A 24102-nucleotide genomic window follows, 5' to 3' on the forward strand; every position below is an offset into this window, starting at 1 on the left:
CTCTCTGCACAAGTGCTTTAGATTCATCTCAGCAGGCACTTACCATGCAACACAGTAAGTAATATCTCTGTATGCAATTACTAGGCTGAACTCTAGCTTTTAAAAATATAGAATTACTTTAAAAAAGCCACAACATGAAACTTAAGGAACAGCAGATTGATAAAAATAAACACGTACAAAACATCCCCACAGAAATCCTATGCATCCTTTTCCAGATACTGCCAAAAAAGACTTACATGTTATTTACATATGATTTTTCAAAAACCCTTTGGTTCAATAGGAACCAAATTCTGCTCTGTTTTGGGCTCCTTTCAATGTTTGGGCAAATCTGCATGTCACAAACCCACAGATGTGAAAACCATCAATCCCAGAGTTGTGGAAATATACTTCTCTGATTTTTTAATCCAAACTTGACAAACCTAAAAGCACTTGACTACTTGTCAAGAAGAATGGTACAATAACAGGTTCTCTGCATTCATGCTACAACACAGTAGCTGAGGTCCTTAAGTTTTAAAACTAATAAAGACAACTGCAAAATCTGCTTATAAAATAACTTCTGTTTAGGTCTCTTCAAATAAATCATGTCTGTTCTTCTCAAGGTTACTTAAGATTTAATCTAAATTTTATTTCACTCTCTGTGGGAGCGGTTTGCCTAATTCTAGATGAATTATTACTCCTATTTCTAAATTTTTTTGTCTCAAACAGGCTAGGGGGAAAAAAAAAAAAAAAAGGAAAACCCAGCTATCTGCCTGTTTAGCATTCCACAAAAGATGCATAAGATTTCCCCACTTTGGAGACAAACACACATGAGGGTGCACAACTGAAATACCATAAACAAAACTCCCTTGATAAAATCCTCACTCGATGTCTCTGTAAATCATATAATTAAAATGGTTCTGTAATTTCACATTCAAGACAATACTGCACCATATATAGCATCAGAGAAAGTGTTGCAGAAACTGCAGAGGCAAAGCAGGCTGTTCTTGTTATCTGGTTCTCTTCCACAATCTTGTAAGACAGTTTTAATAGTCAAAAGGAAATATGAGTAAGGAACAGACGAGCCATTTGGTCTTTAAAAAAGGGAAAAGCAGAGGCTTGAAATGCCACAGAGGAAGAACTTGATTTTTAGCACTTAGAAGATAACGAAAGGTTACATAGGAGGCACTCCACTGAGGATGGGGGAGGGGAGCAGAAGAGGGGGAAACGTCTGGGGTTTTTTCTTTACCCAAGGACAGAAGGAGTTAAGTATGTCCCACAGAAAATAGTGACAGCAGGAGGAGGTAATATTGAGGAAATTGCTAAGAGAAAAAATGTATTTGTTATGGTCTCATTATCCTTTTTATACCTGATTCACCTTGGTGGAGAGTCAGCTCATACAGAAAAGTGGCCTGTGGTTACTTCTCTAATGTTTCTATTAAACTTCATACATACCAATGAAAGAAAAATGGATACTGGATACCTGCCTGGATGTGTTCTTGTGTGGCCTGATCTAGGTGAACCTGCTTAGCAAGGGGGTTAGACGGGATGATCTCTAAAGGTCCCTTCCAACCCCTACCATTCTGTGATTCATACTATCCAAGACCTTTCAAACCAAGAACAAAAGCTTTCTAGTATAAATCTAAGAGGCAATCGGGAAGGACTGCAACACTGAGTGATTGAAGCTACAACAAAGGGGTAATACCACAAGTGGAGTACCTGCTTCGCTCACTCACGCAGCACCCTGCTTTCCCTAAGCCCTCTTCCTCCCCATTCTCTTCCCGGATCAGCTGCAGCAAAGTTCTAAGCTCGGTCGAGGTCTCACACAAAGTATATGCCAGCGAGTAGAACCAAAGCTATTGGATGGGTACATGCTGCCTGTTAGGAAACAGCTGCTCCAAGTGCAGTTGCTCATTTTCTGCTTGCCCCTCATCAGCAGACTACGCAATATCTAACTGGTCATCACATCACAGGTCTTTTTGACCAAATGGTAAGTAGAGATCAAGGAAAGATGCCAACTACTGCAGAGCTGTCAGGAATAGTTTAGCACATACAGGAGAAAACTGACAACGGAAGGCTGGGAGGGAGAGAAGGGATGGAATCCTTCCACTGGCAGAAGAGCAGACAAGACAACTCCCCAAGAAACGAGGCTGACTAGTTCTATTGATCTTGTAACCACTTTTTTCATTAGAGGACTGCGAAGAGAGATTTAATGCTATTTAAAGGGTACTTACCCATCCATCTTTATGAACTAATATGACCAATACAGTGAAAAAGTTCCATACAAGAAACTAAATAATCTTTCTACTCAAGCTGAATGTCTAGTTTCCAATCAATTTGTATACACCTCAACAGCAATTCTACTTAGTCATAATAACAGAAAATATTATCAATTCATATGGTAATATGCATGCTTGAGCCAAGATACTACAACACAACTAAGAGCATCCAAAGCAATTCAGTTTCTTTATTTTGAAATGCATGAGAGGTACATAACCATACTTAACTGTTACTAATGATCTAATGTGTTTAATTTGCTTTTCCTTTTATCAAAAGATATCACTCTTTTCCTGTGGGAATGCTTTTTGCATGCTTAATATGCAAACATTGTACTTCAGAAAAGGATAAAGTGTCAGCACTGTAGTTTGAAATCAGAAGTTGCTGACAAAACTGTTGTTAATATCACCTTGCCATTGCCTGATAGCTACTGCATTAGCATTTTCAGTAGAGATTTCCTCTGGAGGAGGCAGATGGAATTACCTTCTCTCTGTTTATGCAACATGGTCAAATGACAGCATTACAACAGATCACCATGTGCTTCTCATGTGGACTGTGCTTTAGGGAGATGAGAGCTATCTCCCTGCTTACAAGAGCTACTGCAGCCTCCTGGAACAATAAGGAAGGAGTTCAATTTGTACCATTAACATAAAGTTATGTATTCTAAATGACAAACTGATTTGTTTGCCAGGATTTTAGGCATATTAGATGCTACACTGTGTTAAAGAAGCACAAATCTTTCTGCAAGTTGATGCTATGGAAAAAAATGCACAACTAGTTACTCCTGCAGCTTTCAAAAATCCTGATTTTTCCATACTTGCTGAGTTGGAGGCATAAAAACACTCATATATTTATATTTTTGTAAATATAATTTACAAGACTAGTAAATCCATAAAACAAGCCATTTTGCTTGCAGCTCTCAGCACAGGAAAGAGCCAGGGCAGCATTCTCATGATAGTTCTCGTTATAGAAGTAAAACTCTAACTGACTATGAGGTTTATTTCTTTTTTTAAATAAAACACATCAGCTATGATCTGCAGACAACTCACCACAGTTAAGTTCCTTCTCTTTTTCTCGGTGTGGCCTGCACTAACCAAATTCTGCTGCTGTTTTAGCAAAAGTGTTGCCTGTAGGCAACACACTGGCTTCAATCATCAACTGCTATTACATGTGTCAAAACAGTGCCTTCTGCCCACATCTAGTCAGTCCGTATTACCGTCCATAACCTACAAAAACGTCTGGGATAGGTAATAAGATACAAGCCAGCCACAAGTGAACCACAAGAGAAGCACTCTACTCTTTCTGAACTTCTGAGGGATGTGGTAAACAGACACAACCAGTTCAATTCACTAACAGCACAATACAGCTATTGTTTACAAAAGCGATGTCAAACGCAAAACATGTTTTGACAGTCAGAAAGAACATATGAAATGGTTTTAAACTAATGAAAAGCTAATTTATTATTTCCCTTCTATATTTCTAGTTGTGATTTCTTGCAAAAAGAGGTCTGGGCAAGTTATGTGTGAAAAGAAGACAAAATCTGGTAAGAAAGCTTTCATTCAGAGTTTTCTACTCTAAAACATTTTTTAAAAAATCTAAGAGATGATGCCTCGAGTATTCTTCAGTTATACACATTCACAGCATTTTTCCCACTCTGCAGACACTCCTTCTACACACTGGCTGATGCATTGATACATTATCTTAACAGCCAAATTACCGGATGGATCACAACTACACAGCGATCGGGGTTGAAATATGCCAGCATTGACCAGCGTACAGCAGCAATGCTTCAGAGAGATAATGCTGGCAGTTCCCATGGGAGGAAAACAATAGACTAGCTCATGAATCTCCTTTCATCTTACCCACACCAGTCCTCCTCTGTGTTCACAGACAGCATGTAAACAGTATAATTTAGGGTTATAGAAGAGGCATAACCAAGTAAATACATACTACAAGTGAATTACAGAGTAAGACTGAGTCCATCAGACACCAAAAGCAAGATACTGAGCAACATGTGAGCACCTCAGCAGAGGAGGGTGGGGCAAGTTACACAGAGAGGCAGAACTGAAAGAGAAAGAGAATGTGAACAAAGCAGCAGCCCCAACTTTACTACATCATCTTCTACTTAGACTATCAGGAATCTTTTACGATACTACATTAAGCTTGGCTTCCCACTTTATCTGTTAACTGAGTAGGTATGTTTAATCTTTAACAGATGAGCAGGGACTACAAGCAGAAAAAAACCCACCAGGAAGTAGCAGTAGTTGGAGGAATGACTGCTTTCTCCCTTCCTGTTTCCTTGTTAGATTCAAATCTTTAAGAATAACCTTTAAAAAACCACTAGTGTGTGTGGGGTTTCAATTTCTCTTTTAGTCTCAGTAATTACTCAAAATTTTCTATTGTGTCTCTTCTTTTCTAAAGTTTCCCTTCCTCCACCTGTCTTTCCTTTACCCACACACACATCAGCTGCATATTGTGCCCTTTGCCAAAGCCACAGAAGTGCAACAAGCCATAAGCCCCAAACCTGCACCCGCTGTGTGTGAGCATCTGCAGAGGCCACTGTCGCCTCATGCGCTAGCCTTGCACTAAGGGCATATCCTTGTTCTTCTTCATAGTACAGCATGCAGTAGTTCTGAGACCAAAATGAAACATAAAGAACACTGGAAAGAAATAAATGTACCTGCCAAAAGAAAAAGAAAATCTTGTATTTCACTATAAATCCTCTCTATGCCGGTTTGAACTCATCTGCAGTGTAGAAGTGTTTGCACACAAAGCAAAAAAAAAAAAAAAACCCAACCCCTTTCCTCTTCCTTGATGAGCTGACAAAAATGACAAAATTCAATTGGTTAAAAACAAACAAATCCTCCAAAACCAAAACACACAACAGAAAAAAAAAAAAATCCTTAGTCAGCACGTATGATTTAGACAAGTAACTGTAAAACTCAGTGACAGCAAGGAAAATCAGTAAGTAATTTTCTTATTAAATGATCACTTTTTCTTAATAGTCCCTAAGTGTGGACATTAAGAATAAAGCTGATTTGTGAGCAAAAGGTGCCAGACGTCTAGAAATCAGATTTATAGATGTGAAAGTTCTCACATTACAGGAGACAACTCCTTCAATATCTTTCAGACAAATGCAACCCTAACGCACTCAGAAGGACTCTTTGCAGCTTCATATGCCTATGAAAGAAATAATCCACCAGCACCCAGCCCTGACGCACTCACTCTGTGGTTAAGACACAGAGCTGGGACAGGAGGTCGAGGTTCTGCTCGCAATTCTGCCAGAGACCCTGGGCAACTCAATCTCTGACTTTTTGTTCTTTGTTTAAGAGAAAAAAAATGCATAACTCTAATCTCCCTTTGGTCATATTGGTCAGACTGTAATGGGTACAGAAAACCTTCATGTCACATCTCTACAATGTGAGTCTATAACTTCACACGGCCCCTTCTCAGGACTACTGTAACAACAAGCTGTGCCCCAGACCTCTGGTATTAAAGACTGTCTAAACTTCGGTTCCAAGTGTTCATACTTTTAAGCACGATTTTCAGAGAAAACCAGTACCAATTACTCACATAGATAACTAAACCATAGTAACCTAGCAAGTTGAGATACGCTAACGTACCTGCAACTCTCTCCTGTCAACATTTTCACATAATATCTCAACAAGCATTATTTAACAACTACATTTCTACTATTTTAAGTCCAAATAGCTTCTTGCCTGTGGTGTACGTTCCAGTCCACATTGGTAAAGCTAACACAAAATACCATGGGCATTCAGAAAAGTCATCTAAAACCCTAAGTCCTGCAGAAAAAACTAACCTGATTACTTCTATTAGAAGGATGTCTTCAGATTTTTTTACTGATATAAAGTATATGCGAGCCTTTTATTTTCTAGCTAGGGATATCAAAGCACATATTTTACAAAAATAACACAAAGTACAAGGACCTACAGACACTGGGTAGATCCATATGTAGTTTAAAATAGTTCTTCATATGTTTCTTGGGGTTTTTTTGTTCATTTCAGCTTCCTTACTTAAATATGCCAAACACTGAGTAATGCTTTCCTTAAGTGTTCCTACACTCGTTCCAAGTTTTTCCCAAGTCTGATAAATACTGTGCACACCTGTGCCACTCCATTTACCATGCCCGGAGAAATTCAACATCCTCAACTGAAGTTTCCTCCTGAACACAGAAAAGGGTAAGTATCATCCTAACCGACGCCGCCTGCAAGTCAGATTTGCATAACGCTGAGCCCTCGTCCAGAAAGCCGTGATGCAGCCTGACAAAGACCCATAAGCCCTAAATCCTTTCCCCTGCTCGCTTAAGTGAGTTGTTTTCAGCCTTGTTACGCTTCGATTACACTAGGCTTCTTAATTAAGAGGAAGGGGAAGAACAAATACACCCAATAAGACGGTCAAGGAGTTTTTTGACACATCAGGAAGACAGATTAACAACAGTAAAACAGAGGGGGGAAACTTATCCCATGGAGACACGAGGAGCAGAGACTCGGGAGGATTTCTACCCCTCATGACGCCCTGAGGGGTCCCTGTCCCTGACCGCTTCCCTGAGGGGTTTGTCCCCAGACGAAGGGCCCCGGACCCCCTCCTCTCCCCCAGGGACTCCCCATCCCTCGCTTCTCCACAGGCAACCCCGGGCCGGGACATTGCCGCCATGAGGCGCCTGAGGGCGGGCTCCCGCCATCCTCGCCTGCGGCCCCGGGAGAGCGCCGCAGACGGGGGGACAACAGGTAAATCCAGCCCCGGAGAGAGCACCTGAAGGGACAGGTCTCCTCTCGCCCGGCTGAAGGAACGCCTGAGGCGAGCGAAGGGAAAGGGAACCCCACCAGGGTGCAGGAGAGAAGGCGGCCCCAAAGGAGGCAGAGGTCGTCCCCGCCCGGCCGGCAGCTCCCGGCGCCCGCGACCCTCCCCGTCCACTCACACACACACAGCTCCACCACGTAGGCGTAGTAGGACCAGGCCACGACCAGGGCGATGAAGGCCACGGGCACCCAGGCCAACACCTTCTGGCAACACTTGAGGACGTGGGACGGCGCCATCTTCCCTGCCGGGCCACCGCAGGAGGCATCAGCGCCGGCGCTGCAACGGGCGGCGGCTGCAGCTACGGCCGCTGCGGCGGAGCCGGCCCCAGGCGGGCGGGCGGGCGGGCAGGCCCTGGGCGGGCCGCAGTGGGCGGGAGAGGGGCGGCCCCGGCGCCCGCCTTCTTCCCGCGGGCACCGAAGCGTCTCAGCGTCCTGCCGCCCGCCGCTGCCTCCCGCCGCTGCCGGCAGCTGCTCGCCCTCCGCCGGGCGGGAGGCGAACGGGTCTCGCTTTCACATGAGGGGCGGGTAGTGGGGTTTACACTGGCGGGGCCGTTCCTGGGCGGGATCCTCCTCCAAACTGCTCTTAAACCTTAGCGTCGTTCTTCTGCGGTCCCGACTGAGCAGGCGAGTCGGTGTCAGGCTCAAAGGCGCCGGGACAGGTCCAGGCAGCCTTACCCGGGGCCTTGCCGGAGCTGTTGCCTCCTTCTGCTCGCCAAGTCCATGTGCTTACAGGCATCAAACAGTTTGCTGGATGATGCAAGGACTGTTTATCTATAAAGGTCTTCAGTTAATGCCCGACAACTACGGGCAGCGCCACACGATCTTCCAGAAAGCCCCCAGCCGCCGCTTTGCGCGGCTGATCCTCCTGAATGTGGACGTCTTTAACTGGTGTTATCTTTAGCCTTACTCCAGCATTACCGTCGCGCGGTGCCCGGCGTCGGGGCGGCCCGCGGCAGGACAAAAAGCCGCGTTTCTCTTCAGACTCGGAGGCTGCTCGTGCCGGCTGCGCTGCTCCCGCTCGCGGGCGGCGGCTCCCGCGGGGCTCCGGCGCCACCTGGCGGCGCGGCGCGGCCCCGCGGCTGAGGGCGAGCGCGCTGCGGCGGGCGGCGAGGCCCTGACCCGACGCCCTGACCCGATGCCTCGAGGGCGGCGGGGGCGGGGAGGAGGGGGCGAAACGAGATGCCTGGGAAAAAAACCCTGGGGGGGGGAGTGGCTGGTGTCAGTGGCCAGGGCTTGGACTTTGGGACTACGGCGTCCCGTTGGGTTGAAGAGGCCAAACGAGTGGGGAGGGTGATAGGATTGCCTTGGCAGAACGCAGGGGCAATTAGTATGGCTTTGCCTGATGATAGGATGATGGAAAAACATACCAAGACGAGCAACCAGGAACTGAGGCACCTGGGAGCCTCTAACAGTGAGGAGATGACCTGGACAAATGCCATATGTGTGAGAATGTGTGTGTTCATCTAAGAAGATGCTTAGATGTGGCCATCTAAACATCTTAGCAGAGGAAAGAAGCAATGACCTCTGATCTTGACATATACAGAGTAACTTTAGAGCAGGGAGATGCACCCGGGGATCCTAGAAAGATAGTTTGAGATTAGCTCTAAGTGTGTGGGTATACTGGAACCTGGGAGCAGGAGCAGGACAGTAAAGAAGAGGGTTGGAATATTGCATTTAGTAATGCAGGGGCTGTTAAAGAAATGGATTATAGGAGAGGGAGAGAGCTGGTGAAGAGCTTAGTCTGGCCCATTCCTAAAAGAGAGCTGGAAGGTATGGGGAGAATGACTGGTTATATGGACAACATCTTGGTTATGAGGCCTCATCAGTCCGGAGAAGTACTAACAAAGATGGAGCAGAATTAATGCAAATTAGGAAAATCTCCATCTGATGTGCTGGTTAGCACATCAAGGATATTGTTAAAGTATCATAGCTCCTCAAATCTTCATTCTGTTTGTTAAAGGTGTAAAAGCATGCAACGGATGCTGGCATGTGTGTTCCCTCAAGATCTCAAAGGACTTTTAGCATTAACATCCCTCAAGATGGTGGGAACAGATTTAAATGCATGGTGTCCAAGTAATGAATATTTATTAATAGTCCTTTAAGAAGTAACTAATTTTATCTTTAAAGAGGTGTGGAATGAGAAAAAATGGAACAAATAAGGTGCAGACATTGCTTGGGACCTGCATGGCACCTTTGCACCCAAAGTAGCACTAGAGGGAAGCAGTTACATCAGCCTACATAAGCTACAAGTTAGTTTAGGGCACTGAGCATATATATAAAAAACCCCTGGTATTAATCCTGTAATATAAGGAATTAAATAGGGAATGTCAGAAATTAATTATCCTGGAACACTTTCAGAATATGCCTCTTCTGTATTGCCAACCTGGCCAAACTTCCCTGGTGTAACTGCCTGCCTGGCAAACATCACGGGAAACACTTAGAAATTATGGGCACATCCGACATTTAACAGTCCTGAATTAATTTGATGTTGAAATGCTCTCATCTAAACTCACTGTGGTGGTTTAGCCAAGTGTCTACCAAGTCATAATATCACTTCTCCTCCTAAACTGGACAAAAGAGAGAAATATAACGAGTAGTTTGTGAGTTAAGGACAGAGAGATCACTCAGCAAGTAACGTCAAGGGCAAAAGAGACTCAACTTGGGGAGAAAAAGGTTTGATTTATTAAAGGAACAATAAGAACAGGGAGATGAGAAATAAAACAGAATCTTAAAACACCTCTCCCCACCCCTCCCTCTTCCCAGGACTCTCCTTCCTTCCCTGCCAGCAGCGCAGGGGATGGGAGTTGGGGTCAGTTCATTACAAATAGACTTTGCCACTGCTTCTTCTTAGGGGGAGGCCTCATCACACTTTCCACTGCTACACTGTGGGGTCCCTCCCATGGGAGATAGTCCCTCACGAATTTCTCCAGTGAATGGGCTGCAGCTCCTCACAAACTGCTCCAGCACGGGGCCTCCCACAGGGGCAGCTCCTCACACCCTGCCCCAGCATGCGTCATCCATCCAGAGAACAGTCCTTCAGGTACTGACTGCTCCAGCCTGAGTCCCTCACAGGATCACAAGTCCTGACAGCAAACCTGCTCTGGTGTGGGCTCCTCTCTCCCCACAGACTCCCAGGTCCTGCCAGGAACTTGCTCCAACATGGGCTTCCCACGGAGTCACAGCCTCCTTCAGGCATCCATTCGCTCCGGCATGGGGTCCTCCACAGGCTGCGAGTGGACCTCTGCTTCCCGGTGGCCTCCATGGACTGCAGGGGGACAAATGCCTCACCATGGTCTTATAGAATCATAAAATGGTAGTGGTTGGAAGGGACCTTTAGAGATCATCTAGTCCAACCCCCCGTCTTCACAGGTTACAGGGGAGTCTCTTCCAGTGCCTAAGCACCCTCCTCCCCCTCCTTCTCCACTGACCTTGGTGTCTGTGGAGATGTTTTCACATTCTCACTCCCTGTTGCTGCTGCAGTTTAGCAACTGTGCAACACTTCTTCTTCTCAAATACATTATTCACAGAGGTGTTACCTCAATCACTAATTGGCCAGGCCTGGGTCAGGTGTGGGGTCCATCTTAGAATTGACTGGCTCCAGCCTTATCAGCTACAGGGGAAGCTTCTGGTAGATCTTTGTTTAAAGAAGCCACCCCTGTAGCTCCCCTTGCTACCAAAAAACCTAGCCCAGGCAAAACCACTACACTCAGGAAGATGGGGTGGAGGGGTGAATTTTGAATCCCTTACAGAGTAATTCATTAGCAAACCTGGGATCGTTATCTGATGCAGCAACAATAACCATCTGGGAAAGCCTAAAGTGGCACATGGCAAAAGGGACTGCAGGTATAACAGAAAATACTTCTGAGGTGTTCAACTGAACAGTATTCCTGGCTATTTATTGTGCCAAGTACAGCTACTGGCAGCAGAAACAGCAAACCTGTGGCTAGATGCTTTTTGTAAGGAGTTAATTCCTTTTCCATGGGCAATACAGCAGAGGCCAGTGTCAGGAGGGCACCAGAGGAGTGTTGCAACTTTTTTCTTTGGGAATGGGATGGATATTCAATGACAGGATGATAGCTTGGGTGTGTATTGAAGGAGAGGTGTAAACAGTGGGATACAAAACCTTGCATTAGCCTACTGAAAGTCTTGAGTATGTGGCTGTGGGAACCTGATTTGCAAGGGGAATGTGGGCAGATAGTAAGACCTTACATCCAACCAGACACCATAGGACGTGACCAGCTTCACAGCGTATATGGCCTGTTCAAGCTATTGAACTCTGTGGAGCACTGTGGAAGGTGGGAGAATGAGAGCTCCAGTGGTATTTGGTGACAGCAGGGTTATATACATGTTGCCTCACTGTAGTGGTAGTGTGGGGAAGTAACACAAGCAGTGTTTATTTGGGAGGAGCTGGGTGGAGAAAGGATGGGGCCACATGTGTGTTGACGTGACCCCATTTTAGTACCTGTCAGTACTGAGCTGCAGGAACAGCCACGGCCTGTGGTTTGGAAGGAGTCTGACTCTGGCAAAGGTGGAAGCTGTGGTACAGACAGTATTTCTATTCTGAGTCAGACAGATGTCTTGGCTAGGACAGAAAGACAGTGACAGCTGTATAAACCTAGGACAGGGCAGATGATTTTGATGAGCTATTGTCATAGAATCATAGAATGGTAGGGGTTGGAAGGGACCTTTAGAGATCATCTAGTCCAACCCCCCTGCAGAAGCAGGTTCATCTAGATCAGGTCACATAGGAACACGTCCAGGAGGTCTTGAAGACCTCCAAGGGAGTAGACTCCACAACCCCTCTGGGCAGCCTGTGCCAGGGCTCCCTCACTCTCACGGTGAAATAGTTTTTTCTTATGTTTAAGTGGAACTTTTTGTGTTCCAGCTTCATCCCATTACCCCTTGTCCTGTTGCTAGCTACTATAGAAGAAAGGGATGTCCCAACCTCCTGATACGTACCATTTAGATATTTGTGAATGTTAATAAGATCTCCCCTCAGTCTCCTCTTCTCCAGACTGAACAGCCCCAGTTCCCGCAGCCTTTCCTTCTATGAAAGATGTTCCAGTCCCCTGATCATCTTGGTGGCCCTGCACTGGACTCTCCCCAGAAGTTCTCTGTCCCTCTTGAGCTGAGGAGCCCAGAACTGGACACAGGACTCCGGATGAGGCCTCACCAGGGCAGAGTAGAGAGAATCTCCCTTGACCTGCTGGCCACACTCTTCTTGATGCATCCAATTATGTCCAGTAATGTTTCTGTGCAATGTTTCCACATTGCCAGGAACTGAAGCAAAACTGAATGAAACAAGGACATCAAGGTTGTGAGGTGGCTGAGAGAGACTATTCATGCTCAGATAGTCCCCCACACCAAGGAGTTACACTGCATGAGGAGCGCCTTGGCACATCTAGCAGCAACTAATGTCTTCCACTTCTCAAAGCTATCTGAGACATTTCTACAAGGACCTCTTGAAAAGAAACCAGCTCCTTGAATAGAAGCCAAGCAGGGTGGAAGGAAGCTCTGCTAGAAATCACTGAGCAGTTGTTTGGCTGCAAAGGGCTGCACTGCAGCTCATGGACACTCCACTGCCTCAGATATGGGGAAGGACAAGTGGTGCCACTTGCAGCAGACTCTGCGAGGCCAAATGGCAACAGAGAAAGCCATATTGTGGGAATGGCTGCTCACCTCAGCCCCATCAGATCTCATAACTGTCAAATAATGAAAAAAAAAGTGTCTCCTGGCCATTTTCAGCTTCCACATTTCCATTTCTGTCTGCTCACCTGCTTTAGCCATGGAAAAAACTGCCCGAGAGAGGTGAAACTTTTCCCCTTGCAGCCTCAGCAATGGTTACAGTCCATTGCACAGTCTTACAGATCTTTGTTAGTCTGTTTGCAATAAATAGTTTGTGCAGGTTGGAGGGAACAGGTAGCAAAATTGATTCACTGTAAATTACTGTGTCATCCTTCCAACTTTTTAAATTAAAAATGCAGCTACCAATGTTTGCTCTGCTTCTGGAAAGGGGTCTTGGAGCAAGACATTGCAAACACTCTCGTTTTTCAGAATCTATCTCTGTACTATTTATACCTCATAGAATCATAGAATGGTAGGGGTTGGAAGGGACCTTTCTACAACAATTTCACCTCTGATTTGCTTCTGAATTTTTTTCCTCTCAGAGTAGCTCATCTTAAATTCCAGGAACATGTAATCCCCAGGCAGAAGCATCCCAACAGCCTCTTAGATGGAGACCGATGGAAAAGATAATTTGTCTCATTAGAAATCTTATTTGCTCCTGGTAATATCAAATCAATTTTTTTGAAGGCTGATAAACATAAAACCAACTGAGATTGTCTAAGTATCTGCTCTTCACATTCCAACACAGCTCAAATGATCTTGTACATACCTACTGTGAGTGATTAGTTGCTCTTGTTTGCATTAGGCCAAAATTCTGAATCGTGAAGATGTGCTTTTGCTCAAACAGAATCTTGAAAAATTTAGTTTCAGCCATATTGATTTTTCCCTTGCTGTCCTTGTGTCCTTTTGTTCAGTGATATTCAGTGTTTCCTACATAATTTCTTCTACTAGCATTTAAAAGAACTTTGATTTTTTTAAACTTTAGGACCTGTCAATGTCTCCTTTTCTTTTGAAATCCTCTTTTCTAAAAAGATCAGTGGGAAAGCATCACATTTTGGCATCCTTCCTTTTCAACAGTGAATGCAATTGTCTGTCCTGGGACATGGCTACTGTTGCTCTAGGAATCAGCTTCTGTGCATTATTTAAGAGCATTATTATTATCTGTGCATTATTATGAAACGTTCACTCATAGTATCAATTAGAACATGGTAAGATGCCACATAATTTAAAAAAAAATCATCTGTATCCTGAAAAATGAAGAATTTTAAACCACTTTACTGACAAGGCTTAAAAACAACTGGTTTTCTTGTGGGTGATTCAGAGCTAATAGTTGCTCCACAGGGTAATATGACAAAAGGCAAACTTCCCCCAAAGCAGTGGACTTGGGGCATAGGACACCCCTGTAGTACTTCCTTTCTCCAGGAAACTGCTCGAGGGATGGTTCTGATTTCAGAAGCTATTTCTTTTAGGTCCAAATTCACAAAAGTTTTAAAACAACTCCTCTCTAAGGGATTTCACCCATCACACAAAATAGCACATTAATTTAACAAAAGAAAAATGTCCCAATGCAAGTCCTTCAGGGGCCATGAAAACAGATGAAGAAGGGCAGTGTGCACAAACTGCAAGTTTAGTCCAGTGTAGCTCATCTTCTCTGCGCCCTTTGCGGCTCATGGCGGAGGGCCAAGTCCTCCAGAGGAAGATTCAAAGCAGACAGCTGGTGTCTGATCTGAAATCACAGGAGAGAATCCCCCTATTTTTCTGCATTAATCCCAGAACATCCCTCCTCCCAGCTTTTCAGATCTGTGTGGCTAAAACCGAGCCAACATAACCCAATGTTTGGCAAGGGGCAGTGTCCCTGCTCCCGTCCATCTTACTTCCACCACCTTCTCAGCATGGAGAGAGGCAGAGAGGCAGGCTACCCTCAGCCAGTGGCAGAAGAGGAAAGGACAAGCTTTGCATTGGGTACATGGGAAAACACTGTGTGGGAAAACAGGGTTTTTTGCTTTTCAGGGCATGAGGTGTTCTTTCTCAACGCAGGTGAGTGGGTGCAGGAGCAGCAGCGTGGCTCCTGGGGGCAGCGAGCAGGTCTCTGAGCTAGGGCACTCCAGGTAGTGCACTGAAAGCATTAACTAAGCCAGTATCAGCCTAATGGGAAATCTGTCTCTGCATATGTTGTATAATTTTTATATTATCGAACAAACTAGGAACTGTTTAATCAACAAAACCAGCAGGAAACCTTCAAACAGCAGGAGAGGGAAGAGATAGCCTATTTGTTTGCTGATTACCTTTGTGTACACTCAAGCCTCTCAGGTTTCCTGCCCTGAAGAGGGTGTTCCACTTCTTCTTGAGCAGCATCTTCCATTTCTCTGGGAGGAGTTTCTGTGGCCAGCTAGGGGCTAACAGTGTCTGCATCTACCACTTCGACCCACCTTGTGACCAGCTGCATTACAGGAGCTGTTGCTTGGTCAACTTACATCTCACTAATAATGACATCTCATCCGGACACGTATTTTCTGATCAGAAGGAGTGAAGATCTTTTTCTGCATTGGAGTACTTTCCTGACCCAGTTGTGACTGTTTTATAGGAAAGATTAAATCTGAAGGCACGAGACATGCCTGCAGTCTCCCATGAGAACACAATTGTATTTTCAAATTCCAATGTACATTTATTGGTCCATTTCTATGCTTGAGTCAACGGATGGCCAATATGCCTGAATGCTCAAATGCTTCCTCTAAATACCTGGGTTTGTTCCCATTCTAGCTGTTGACTGGGCAGTGAGATTTTTTTGTCCTACACTGGACATGGGAAGTGCTGTGAAACTGCAATCTGTGGCCTGGCTTGTTCATCTTATCTAATTGCTGCTGTCTAGGTAACTCAAGTGTCACCTGTAAACTCTTTAAAGCCAAGACATCAACTATCAACCAATGAGTTTTTCTCAATTCTAGCAAATAACACTGCACTTTCACCTTTGCTTCTTTTAGAAATGAAGAATAAATGTTCTTAAACAATTATCTTCAACTAGGCAAAGAAATGTAAAAAAGTGATGTTGTGGGGATACGACTAAAATTGTATAAATGAGTAAAACGCTGTAAATGACTTGTACTCACCCTTGTGTATCCTTTTGAAATACTTTAAACCAAATTCTGGGACTTCTGCAATGTACAGTGTGTTCATCTTTACTCCACATAACATCCAGAGGCAATGTTGGAGATTTTTTTAAAAAATGAATTTTATTTAGTTTTTTCATACATTTCTGTTCAGAGGAAGAGTTCCTAACATTACAAATGTCCTAACTGACAAGTTTAACTGATAAGATTGGCAGCTGGAATAAACTTTTAACCAAACTGTGCTGAGTCATGCTGACAGATGGGTTGCAAATACCATACAGTTACTAAAAGGAACTGAACCATCTAATGCTAAAAGTGTGACTGATTCCTTAAAAGACAAGGCCCATCTAAACATTTATGTAAACAGCTCTTTCAACCTAAGATGTTAAATATAAGAAATTATTTTAAGACTGGCTTGAGAAGCCTTTTAGTTAAGACAAATAAAAAGAGACTACAAATTAAACACAGAGTCTGATTCTTCAGGCCTGATGGACAAGTCTTACTTGGCCGTCAAAGAAGTTTCTTCTTGACTGTACTTTCAGGATAACTTCTGAAAATATTTCATAACTCTATTTTAATTCCTAATCAATAAAGTTTTAAGTAGAGAAAGTTCATTTAAAAATAAGCATATGTGTTTTCCTCTGAACTTGACACCAAAGCTTTTGCTAAAAACCAAAACTTGAAATCCCATTTTAGTAACTTGCTGCTGAAAGCAGGTACTGCAGATTGCACAAACCCAGACACAAGTGAGCAATGAGGACTTAAGCTTCTTGATACACTAAAGCTAAATGAATTGATTTTTTTTTCCCAAAGAGAACCAAATAGCTTGTAGATAGCAAGTAATTAACAAACAGCAGAAATCACAAAAGCAATAAAGAACATCATAAACCTATTAACATCACACAGAACAAAATGCTAAAGAATCATCTTCATTCCAACGTAAAAATGATTTGCCAAAACTCTAACAGCAACAAGTACAAGGCAGCCTTGCATTAGAGCTAGAACTGGGACAAAGAACACTTTGGGTGAAAACAACCACATACACAGAGATCGTGTCCTTTTGTTGGTGATGCGAAGCTGTCTGTGGTGCTTTGTTGCCTGTCCCATGGCCTCACCTTTGCTCTCACCAACTCTCTAGTCATAGCTTCCATCACCAGAAGAAGTGAGCAACTTCCAAAGGCACAAAGTAAACCAGCTATCTAATTTCTTGTGGCCCACAGGGCAGTGCATGGGTTCAGTCTTGGGGGGAGGCTGAGGTGTTTACTGTGCTGTATTTTCTTTGGATTGTTTCCTGGGGAAAAAAAGTGGTCCTTGGTGGTCACTGTGCCTGATCTTCCCGACAGTTTCAGGACTCACACAAACATGCTCTTTGTTCTGGTGGGCAACTCTGGGTGCATGTAATGTAATTGAAATTAAAGCTCCAAGTGAAGGCCATGGAGGGATGAGCTGCTTTGCTACCTTCTCTCTCTTTCTCTAGGGTAGACCACAGCACTGAGGTTTGGGTGGCAAGACTCCTCCTTAGCACAAGCCTGTCTGATGGCTATTGATATACCAAATATATTCTCTGTGACCTCAGTTCTTCTTTGATGGGATCTTTATGGTTTCCTCATGCAGTTTCTACTGTCCCTCCTCTGAGTGAGGGCTGCTCTGATGTCTACCTGTCATGGAAGGGTCTCCCTTTCTCACGACTCTCCTCATCAAAACCCCCCAAAATTACAACACAACACCTCCTGTTGAGGTTATATACAATTTTGAGAATAACATAGCTAGTGTCATGCTTAAAAGGGACAGACACTTCTTCTTGGAGCAGTGAGATTTTTTGGTTGTTTTCTTGAGATATTCCCCTACTCCATCCTTAGAGTCTGTTATCATAAACTTGCCTTGAAAGATTAAGCTTTCAGCCCAGCCAAGATGAATCAGACAACTGAGAGGTGCAAAGAGGAAGAACCTTGAGAGCTTTACAGTTAGGTCTGTCTCCTATATATAGTGGCCAATCAGAAAGACTGGTCTGGACCTGGGACTATCGGTTTATGAGGTTGTAAGAGACAACATGTAATGTGCACACCTGTGTACACAAAGATGCACGTGATGTTATAGCTAAAAAATGTTCATCTGTAATTGCTAAATGTTGATTTTGATCTGTTCATTGTTTTACTGTCTATGATCTTATGCCTAACTTTGGAGTAATAAAACATTTGTATTTTTATTTATATATTTATATTTAACTATTTTATTGGACTTGCTATTCCTCCAACACTTACTATAACCTTGAATTCCTGAGATACTGCAGCATTCCCTGTCACAACTTTTAGTAAGATAAAGTATTTTTTGTTATGCTTTCACCTTCACAATTAAAGCCAAGTAGCTATGACTCAAATCGTAGCTACTGCTGTTTATGATAGAATGAGGATTCTTGCTTCTCATTTATACTATTTGTTGAAGAGGTCTGAGAGACTCAACTTGCATTCATAGATTATTTGTACAACTTTTAAAGCCTGTACCACTGGTCTTGTACTTCCAGTTTAATATTATCATCAGGAAGGTAGATGAACCAGACATCCACACAGGATCTGGTAGAATCATCCACCAGGAACCAGCACGTGAGCAGCTCACAGTACTGAGGGCAAGAACCACGTGAATTTCCCTTTTTGATTCAAGGTAACTTGATTTGCGTGCATTGTGCAAGTGATTTTACCTTTTGGACCTCTGTCCTTGCCAGAGAAATAGATCTGCTGTGCCAGTGGCTAAGGGAGGTGATGTCCACTCTTCCAACAAGAGATACTGTCACGTTCCTGCCAGTGGCCACTATGAAATCCTGTGTAACCTGTGTGCTACAGTGCAGGGTCAGACTCCACAGAGGAGTAAACAACAATATTCCCTAGAACAGAAGTACCTCTGAATGGAGATCAAAAGTGACAACAGTTCTGTAAACCAAACAGATTGCACTAGAATGATGGAAAATTATTGCATTAGAAACTGGGTTAATTAAAGTTTAACTACAGTAAAAAGAGTATTTTTGATTCAGCTATTATGTAAACAGGACAAACTCCCCTAAATAACAACATATATAGCAAAAGAACAATGGACTGCTTTAAAAAGGACTCTTCCCAGTTTGTTTCCACACTTCTTTGGCTCCTTTAATGCTTTCTCTTTTCACACACTTCCAGTAACCTTGAATGCCTTGCTGTTGTGGTACCTGTTAACAAAGTTAAAGTATGTTTAGCAATTACACAAAAGAAGAAAAAAAGACTCATATTCACAGACAGTGTAAATGTAATATGTAATGCACGGCTTCTGCTTCCGTAGTTCCCACGTATACTAACAAAATTGTGGTTGCAACCCCAGATTCATAAGCAGTAGGGAATATTCAGTTTAAAATATAACTTCTTTCTAGTCACTATCTCTACTTGTGTTTCTACACGCATTAATAAGGCAGATGTAGCAAACATCTGTGGTAATTAAAAACAGTGATGTCAGCTTGTTACCCTCAAACCTCGATGAATTCGGTTCCTGAGGACTCCAAGAAATTCGCTGTGGCTGAGGCAGTCATCTCCATCTAGATCAAAAATCTTGAATACGGTATCCAAAACATTATCTGAGAGCTCCTGTCCTGTTGCCACCTTCACTGCTCGCTTGAACTCAGCTAGTAAAGACATAGTATTCAGAGGTGAGACTGTGAACTTGTAAAGAAATTAGAAAGCATGTAAATAGCAGGATTCTGCACAATTTCCAATGTCTCATGAGTATCCTAACTGGATAACTTGGGATGTAAACTAGTTAAACTATTAGGAGTGCCAGTTAATGTATCCTAAGCTTGCTTCATCTTTCATAACACTATCTTTACTAAGAGTGTGATGAACTTCTGAAATGCACTACTTTTCAAGCAACACTAAGAGTGACAATTTTTGCTAGAAACAGCAGTGTGCTCAAAGCTTTCTTACTTTTGGGTGATACTTGTGTATACGGGTGTTTGTATCACTACAGTCTCATAAAAAGTAATAGCATTTCATCTCAAACTGGTTTCATGCAGATCCACTCTGCAAGAAAACTCTTCTCCTCAGACAACAGTATTTTATGATATGTTCCACCTCAACCAACACTCCCCTCAGCAATTCTCTAGAAACACAGACTATCACATACCCAGTGCCCTGTTTATACAGCACATGGCTTTATAAACCTGTAGTTCTGTTTTTTAAAGATGTAGGCTTCTCTTAAATTACAACTGAAGAGTTTATAAGGACTTATGGCAGAAAGAGCTGTCATATCTCTCAGGAGATCTACTCTTCAGCTTGGCATTCTGTTTTACACTACCACGTACGCTACTGTAACAATAAACACACTTTTGGTCTTGCACTGTAAAGAATTTGGAGTTTTGACTCAAGGAATATGAGGAAATATGTGGAGTAGTTGTAAAACAGCAGATACTAAGAGTGAAATGATTATACTTTATTACAGCAAGCACATCTCAATACATGAATTGGATGCACTTTTGAAGACGAGTCAGAAATGTAAATTTCAAGGAGAGACTGGAGGTTACTAAAACACAGCAGTACTGTAGACACAGCAAGTGGTCCAACTAAGTCATAAATATAGTAACAATGTGGTTCTACTTTCATATACAAGTGCTGCTTATAAATAGCACCATAAGTATGATCAGTTCTGAAGCATACTGGAGGAAAGAACACTCTTGACTTAGCAATCTTTGCTTCTCTGAACATTCCTGTATAAATGCAGCTAACTAATTCACAGTTGGTTTAAAGATAATTAAGCTGAAAATCCTTTTGTAAAAGGATATATCATGATTTGCAAAGGACATGAAATATAGGATGCTTATAGTAGAGTCTTAATTTTGTCTTCAAAATGATGTTAACTGTTTCTCCCCTCTAAGCTAAATATAAATCCAGAGAAGGCATTACACTTTTTTTAACAGAGTGTGAAGAAAAGGAGAAAGATCATCTAAAATGGTGGAGCATAATAATCTCCAAACCAAGAAAGGCCACTTTATCAGAGAGAAAAGATGAGCTGCTAATTTAGAAGAACAAAACCAGTCTAGAATAGGAGGAAACACTAAAGGGCTGTCATTTTTAGATAAATATTCACGTGTCACATGCAAACAGCAAGGCAAAGAACTCTGTGAGTTTCGGGAAAGGATTAGCCATGTCACATCCATGAGTTACCTCAGGAGCTGACTGATCACAGTATGGTTCAGTGCATAAACGAGAGTCACAACTGCTTGTTGATTAGGAATGACTTCCTACATGGAAACATCACCAGAGTCAACACCAACTGTTGGCATCATCATCCTCTGGCCCTTAAAAATGGGATACTTAATAGAGAAGTGAGCTACACTCTCTTATCTTGCTTATGACTATTATTTTACCATCCTCTTTCCACTCTCCACTCCACCTTGTGCAAACAAAATCTGTCTGCTCCCACAGAAGAAAGATGTCAAACCAGACAGAGAAGGCCTACAAACCCAGCTGGGAAATGGAGCACATGATGGAAGAAAAGAAGCTGAGGGAGTTGGGCAGAACAGAAGGGGATATTCCTGCAGCCTTCAAATGCCTAAAAGGGCTTATAGAGAAGAGCGGGCCATGTATTTCTCGAAGGTGTATGGAGGTAAGACACAATCACTGTAAGCTGCAGCAAGTGTTTGACACAGAAAAGTCTTCATCATGATGGTGGTTAAGCAATATAACAGCCACCCAGAGAGCCTGTGGAACTGAAACTCCTCCTGAGGACTGGACTATCTAGTGATGAAAGTTGTAACATATCCTGACCCCAGTTTTAGCTTTCTTTGGTTCAAACCCCATTCAAACATTTATCTCTCGACGACACTGTATTACCTTCCTGTCTTCTCACATCTCTCTCACCTTTTTCACATAATCCTATCAAATATTTATTTTAATAAATGTTAATGACTCATCAAATTTCCTTAGGAACTTTTAATATTGCTATTTTCAAATTACTTCTAAGAGCTGTCCTTCAAGTATAACAAGTAACAACCTCAGGATTATAACAAAAAGAATTTGCATGTCCATGAAACTTTTGTAGCATTGCTCCTATTTCTGCTACATGGGACAGAAGCAACTTCCTTCCTCCAAATCTTTATTTAAGTGACCACTTTACTACATTGTTTTTTCATAGCTATGATGGTGTAATCATACATAATCACATGGAGAAAGCAGTAGGAAGGAATAAATAAAGCACAGCAAGATGCTACTGACCCTGCAAAAGAAGAGATTTCTATCGTTCATTCTCGTCAAAAAACTAGTTTCATTATGAGGAAAAAGTTTTGTTATCATGAACTGCTAGTAAAGCATGTATTCATTCAATAAATCCTTCCTAATTTAGACTTTAGATTGGACTGAGAGAAGCCATGTGGAGAAGGACTTTGGGATACTGGTGAATGAAAAATTGAGTATGAGCCAGCAATATGCACTTGCAGACCAGAAAGCCAAATGAGGTGGGACACTGAAAAAGACTGAACAGGTAGGCCAAGGATGCTCCATTCCTGGAAGTGTTCAAAGGCAGGTTGGATGGGGCTTTAAGAAACCCTGTCTAGGGGAAAGAGTCCCTGCTCACGGCGAGGGAGCTTGAACCTGGTGATCTTTAAAGGTCCTTCCCAGCAAAGACCATTATATGGTTCTATGGTTTAGTCTGCTGTGAGCAGTCCAGCATACAATAACACATACCAATAACAGATTCTACAAATGAAATGAGAACTTTGTATTGTTTTTTTTATAAAATAGAATTAATTTAGAATAAATAACAGTATACTATTTCTGGACTTCACAGTGTGACTTTGGGATAGTTTGGGATAACTTATTCACATAAATTCCGTAACAACAAGAGGATTTAAAAAGCCCCCAAACACACAAAAGGTGTGCAGCACTTACCCCGTTTAACAGGACGATTGGCTACAGTAAACATCTGCATGGCAATAGAAAAGTCTTCCAGGTTATTTGTAAACTTGCAAAAAGTCTTGAATTCTTCCAAACTGATATTCTGTAATATCAGAGATTTCAGATGATATGTAACGAGAAATACATTCAAAGCCCAGTAAATCAATCTCATTAAATCTGGTCAGGCCTACTGTTTAGGTGTGATTTCCTATTCATCGTCAATATTTGTATTTCTCAGCTGGCAAATTAGCACTGTTCTTAACTGCATAAAATTACAGGGCTGCAACAGTTCACTTGGAAACGAGTTACAGTATTAGATGCTCATATTCAAATGAAAACCTGTACATACAAAGCAGGAAGCAACACAAAGCATGCTTAATGTACCAACCTCTTCTGCCTCAATTCTGTCTTTCACATTCTGCCAGTAAATGTCATTGTTTTCCTCATCAGTGAAGTACAGTAACCATTCTGCAAAGTCTTCTTTCCTCATGACGTTCAAACCCTTTGAAAATTTGATGAATTCCATTTCTTGGACTTCCGTTTGCAGGTTTTCCATGAATCTACATGTAAACAGATATTCTTCAACAGTTGATACTTGCATCACTGTATCATCACTACTACCTCAGCTACTAAATGCAGCAGACACTACCTCTTAATCACAGATACTATTGACATCATTGTTTAAAATGCTACTGGTTCAGTTTCACCCGTGCGTGCAGATGTTTCCACGGCTGCACTTCAAGCTGTCACCAGTAGGGTGCTCTCCAGGCCTGCACAGACGGCTGCTGCTAAGGTAATTTACGGTTACACTTGGCACCTAGTGTATACACGCAGATACTGAAGTAAAACAATTGGTGAGGCAGTATTAGAATGAATGAATGAATAAAAAAGGACATGGTAGCTAAAGGCTTGACACATGATTTATGAAATTTCACTTTAATAAGAGAGGAATGACAAAGTTGCAAAGTGCCTCTAATAATCACAAAGGTGAAAGAGAAGAGGAAACTTGAAATTATCACTGCAGGAAAAGATTTGAACTGCGAAGAGAGGTTTGGTAAATCAGTTTTGCACTCACTAAAGGAAGGATTAGGGAGGATTACAATGGACAAATATAGAGTTCTAAAGAGCACAGAAAAAGATGCTGCAGGTGTTTGTGATAGGAAGAGAGCTGTCTGAAAGAGGATGGGGTGAACATCAAAGTTTTTAGAGACTAACATTCTTTCATGAAGAAAAAAACCCCACAGCATGAAAAGCAAGCAACAACCTGTAGGTACAGAGGGAGAACTATAAGGAGAGTTGTAGCATTGGGTTTCCCCATAATGTGGCCATTATGATTTCTTATGGTTAATATTAACTTTGAGAAAGTGAGACAGTAACTTTGCTAATTTCCAC

General features: G+C 42.6%; 2 protein-coding genes across 3 annotated transcripts in view; both read right to left on the reverse strand.

The window, feature by feature from the left end:
- The window catches only part of ZDHHC20 (zinc finger DHHC-type palmitoyltransferase 20), a 51442-nt gene extending 44055 nt beyond the window's left edge, over positions 1 to 7387 (reverse strand). Inside the window, exon 1 of the mRNA XM_061992603.1 lies at positions 7193 to 7387. Coding sequence (XP_061848587.1) covers positions 7193 to 7310 — 118 coding nt within the window. The 5' untranslated portion in view covers positions 7311 to 7387. The remainder of the gene's footprint in view (positions 1 to 7192) is intronic.
- A 4894-nt stretch (positions 7388 to 12281) lies between these two features.
- The window catches only part of MICU2 (mitochondrial calcium uptake 2), a 143528-nt gene continuing 131707 nt past the window's right edge, over positions 12282 to 24102 (reverse strand). Inside the window, exons 9-13 of one of the 2 annotated variants that reach the window (XM_061992652.1) lie at positions 23099 to 23270; positions 22705 to 22813; positions 19291 to 19448; positions 15806 to 19001; positions 12282 to 12364 (exon numbers count right to left, since the gene is read on the reverse strand). In XM_061992652.1, the coding sequence (XP_061848636.1) occupies positions 18897 to 19001; positions 19291 to 19448; positions 22705 to 22813; positions 23099 to 23270 (544 nt within the window). In that variant the 3' untranslated portion in view covers positions 12282 to 12364; positions 15806 to 18896. Of the gene's footprint in view, positions 12365 to 13991; positions 14425 to 15805; positions 19002 to 19290; positions 19449 to 22704; positions 22814 to 23098; positions 23271 to 24102 lie in introns of those variants that run through there. The other variant, XM_061992646.1, reaches the window with a different exon arrangement.

The sequence above is a fragment of the Colius striatus genome, chromosome 1, assembly GCF_028858725.1.
Source record: "Colius striatus isolate bColStr4 chromosome 1, bColStr4.1.hap1, whole genome shotgun sequence".
In the NCBI taxonomy this organism is placed as follows: domain Eukaryota; kingdom Metazoa; phylum Chordata; class Aves; order Coliiformes; family Coliidae; genus Colius; species Colius striatus.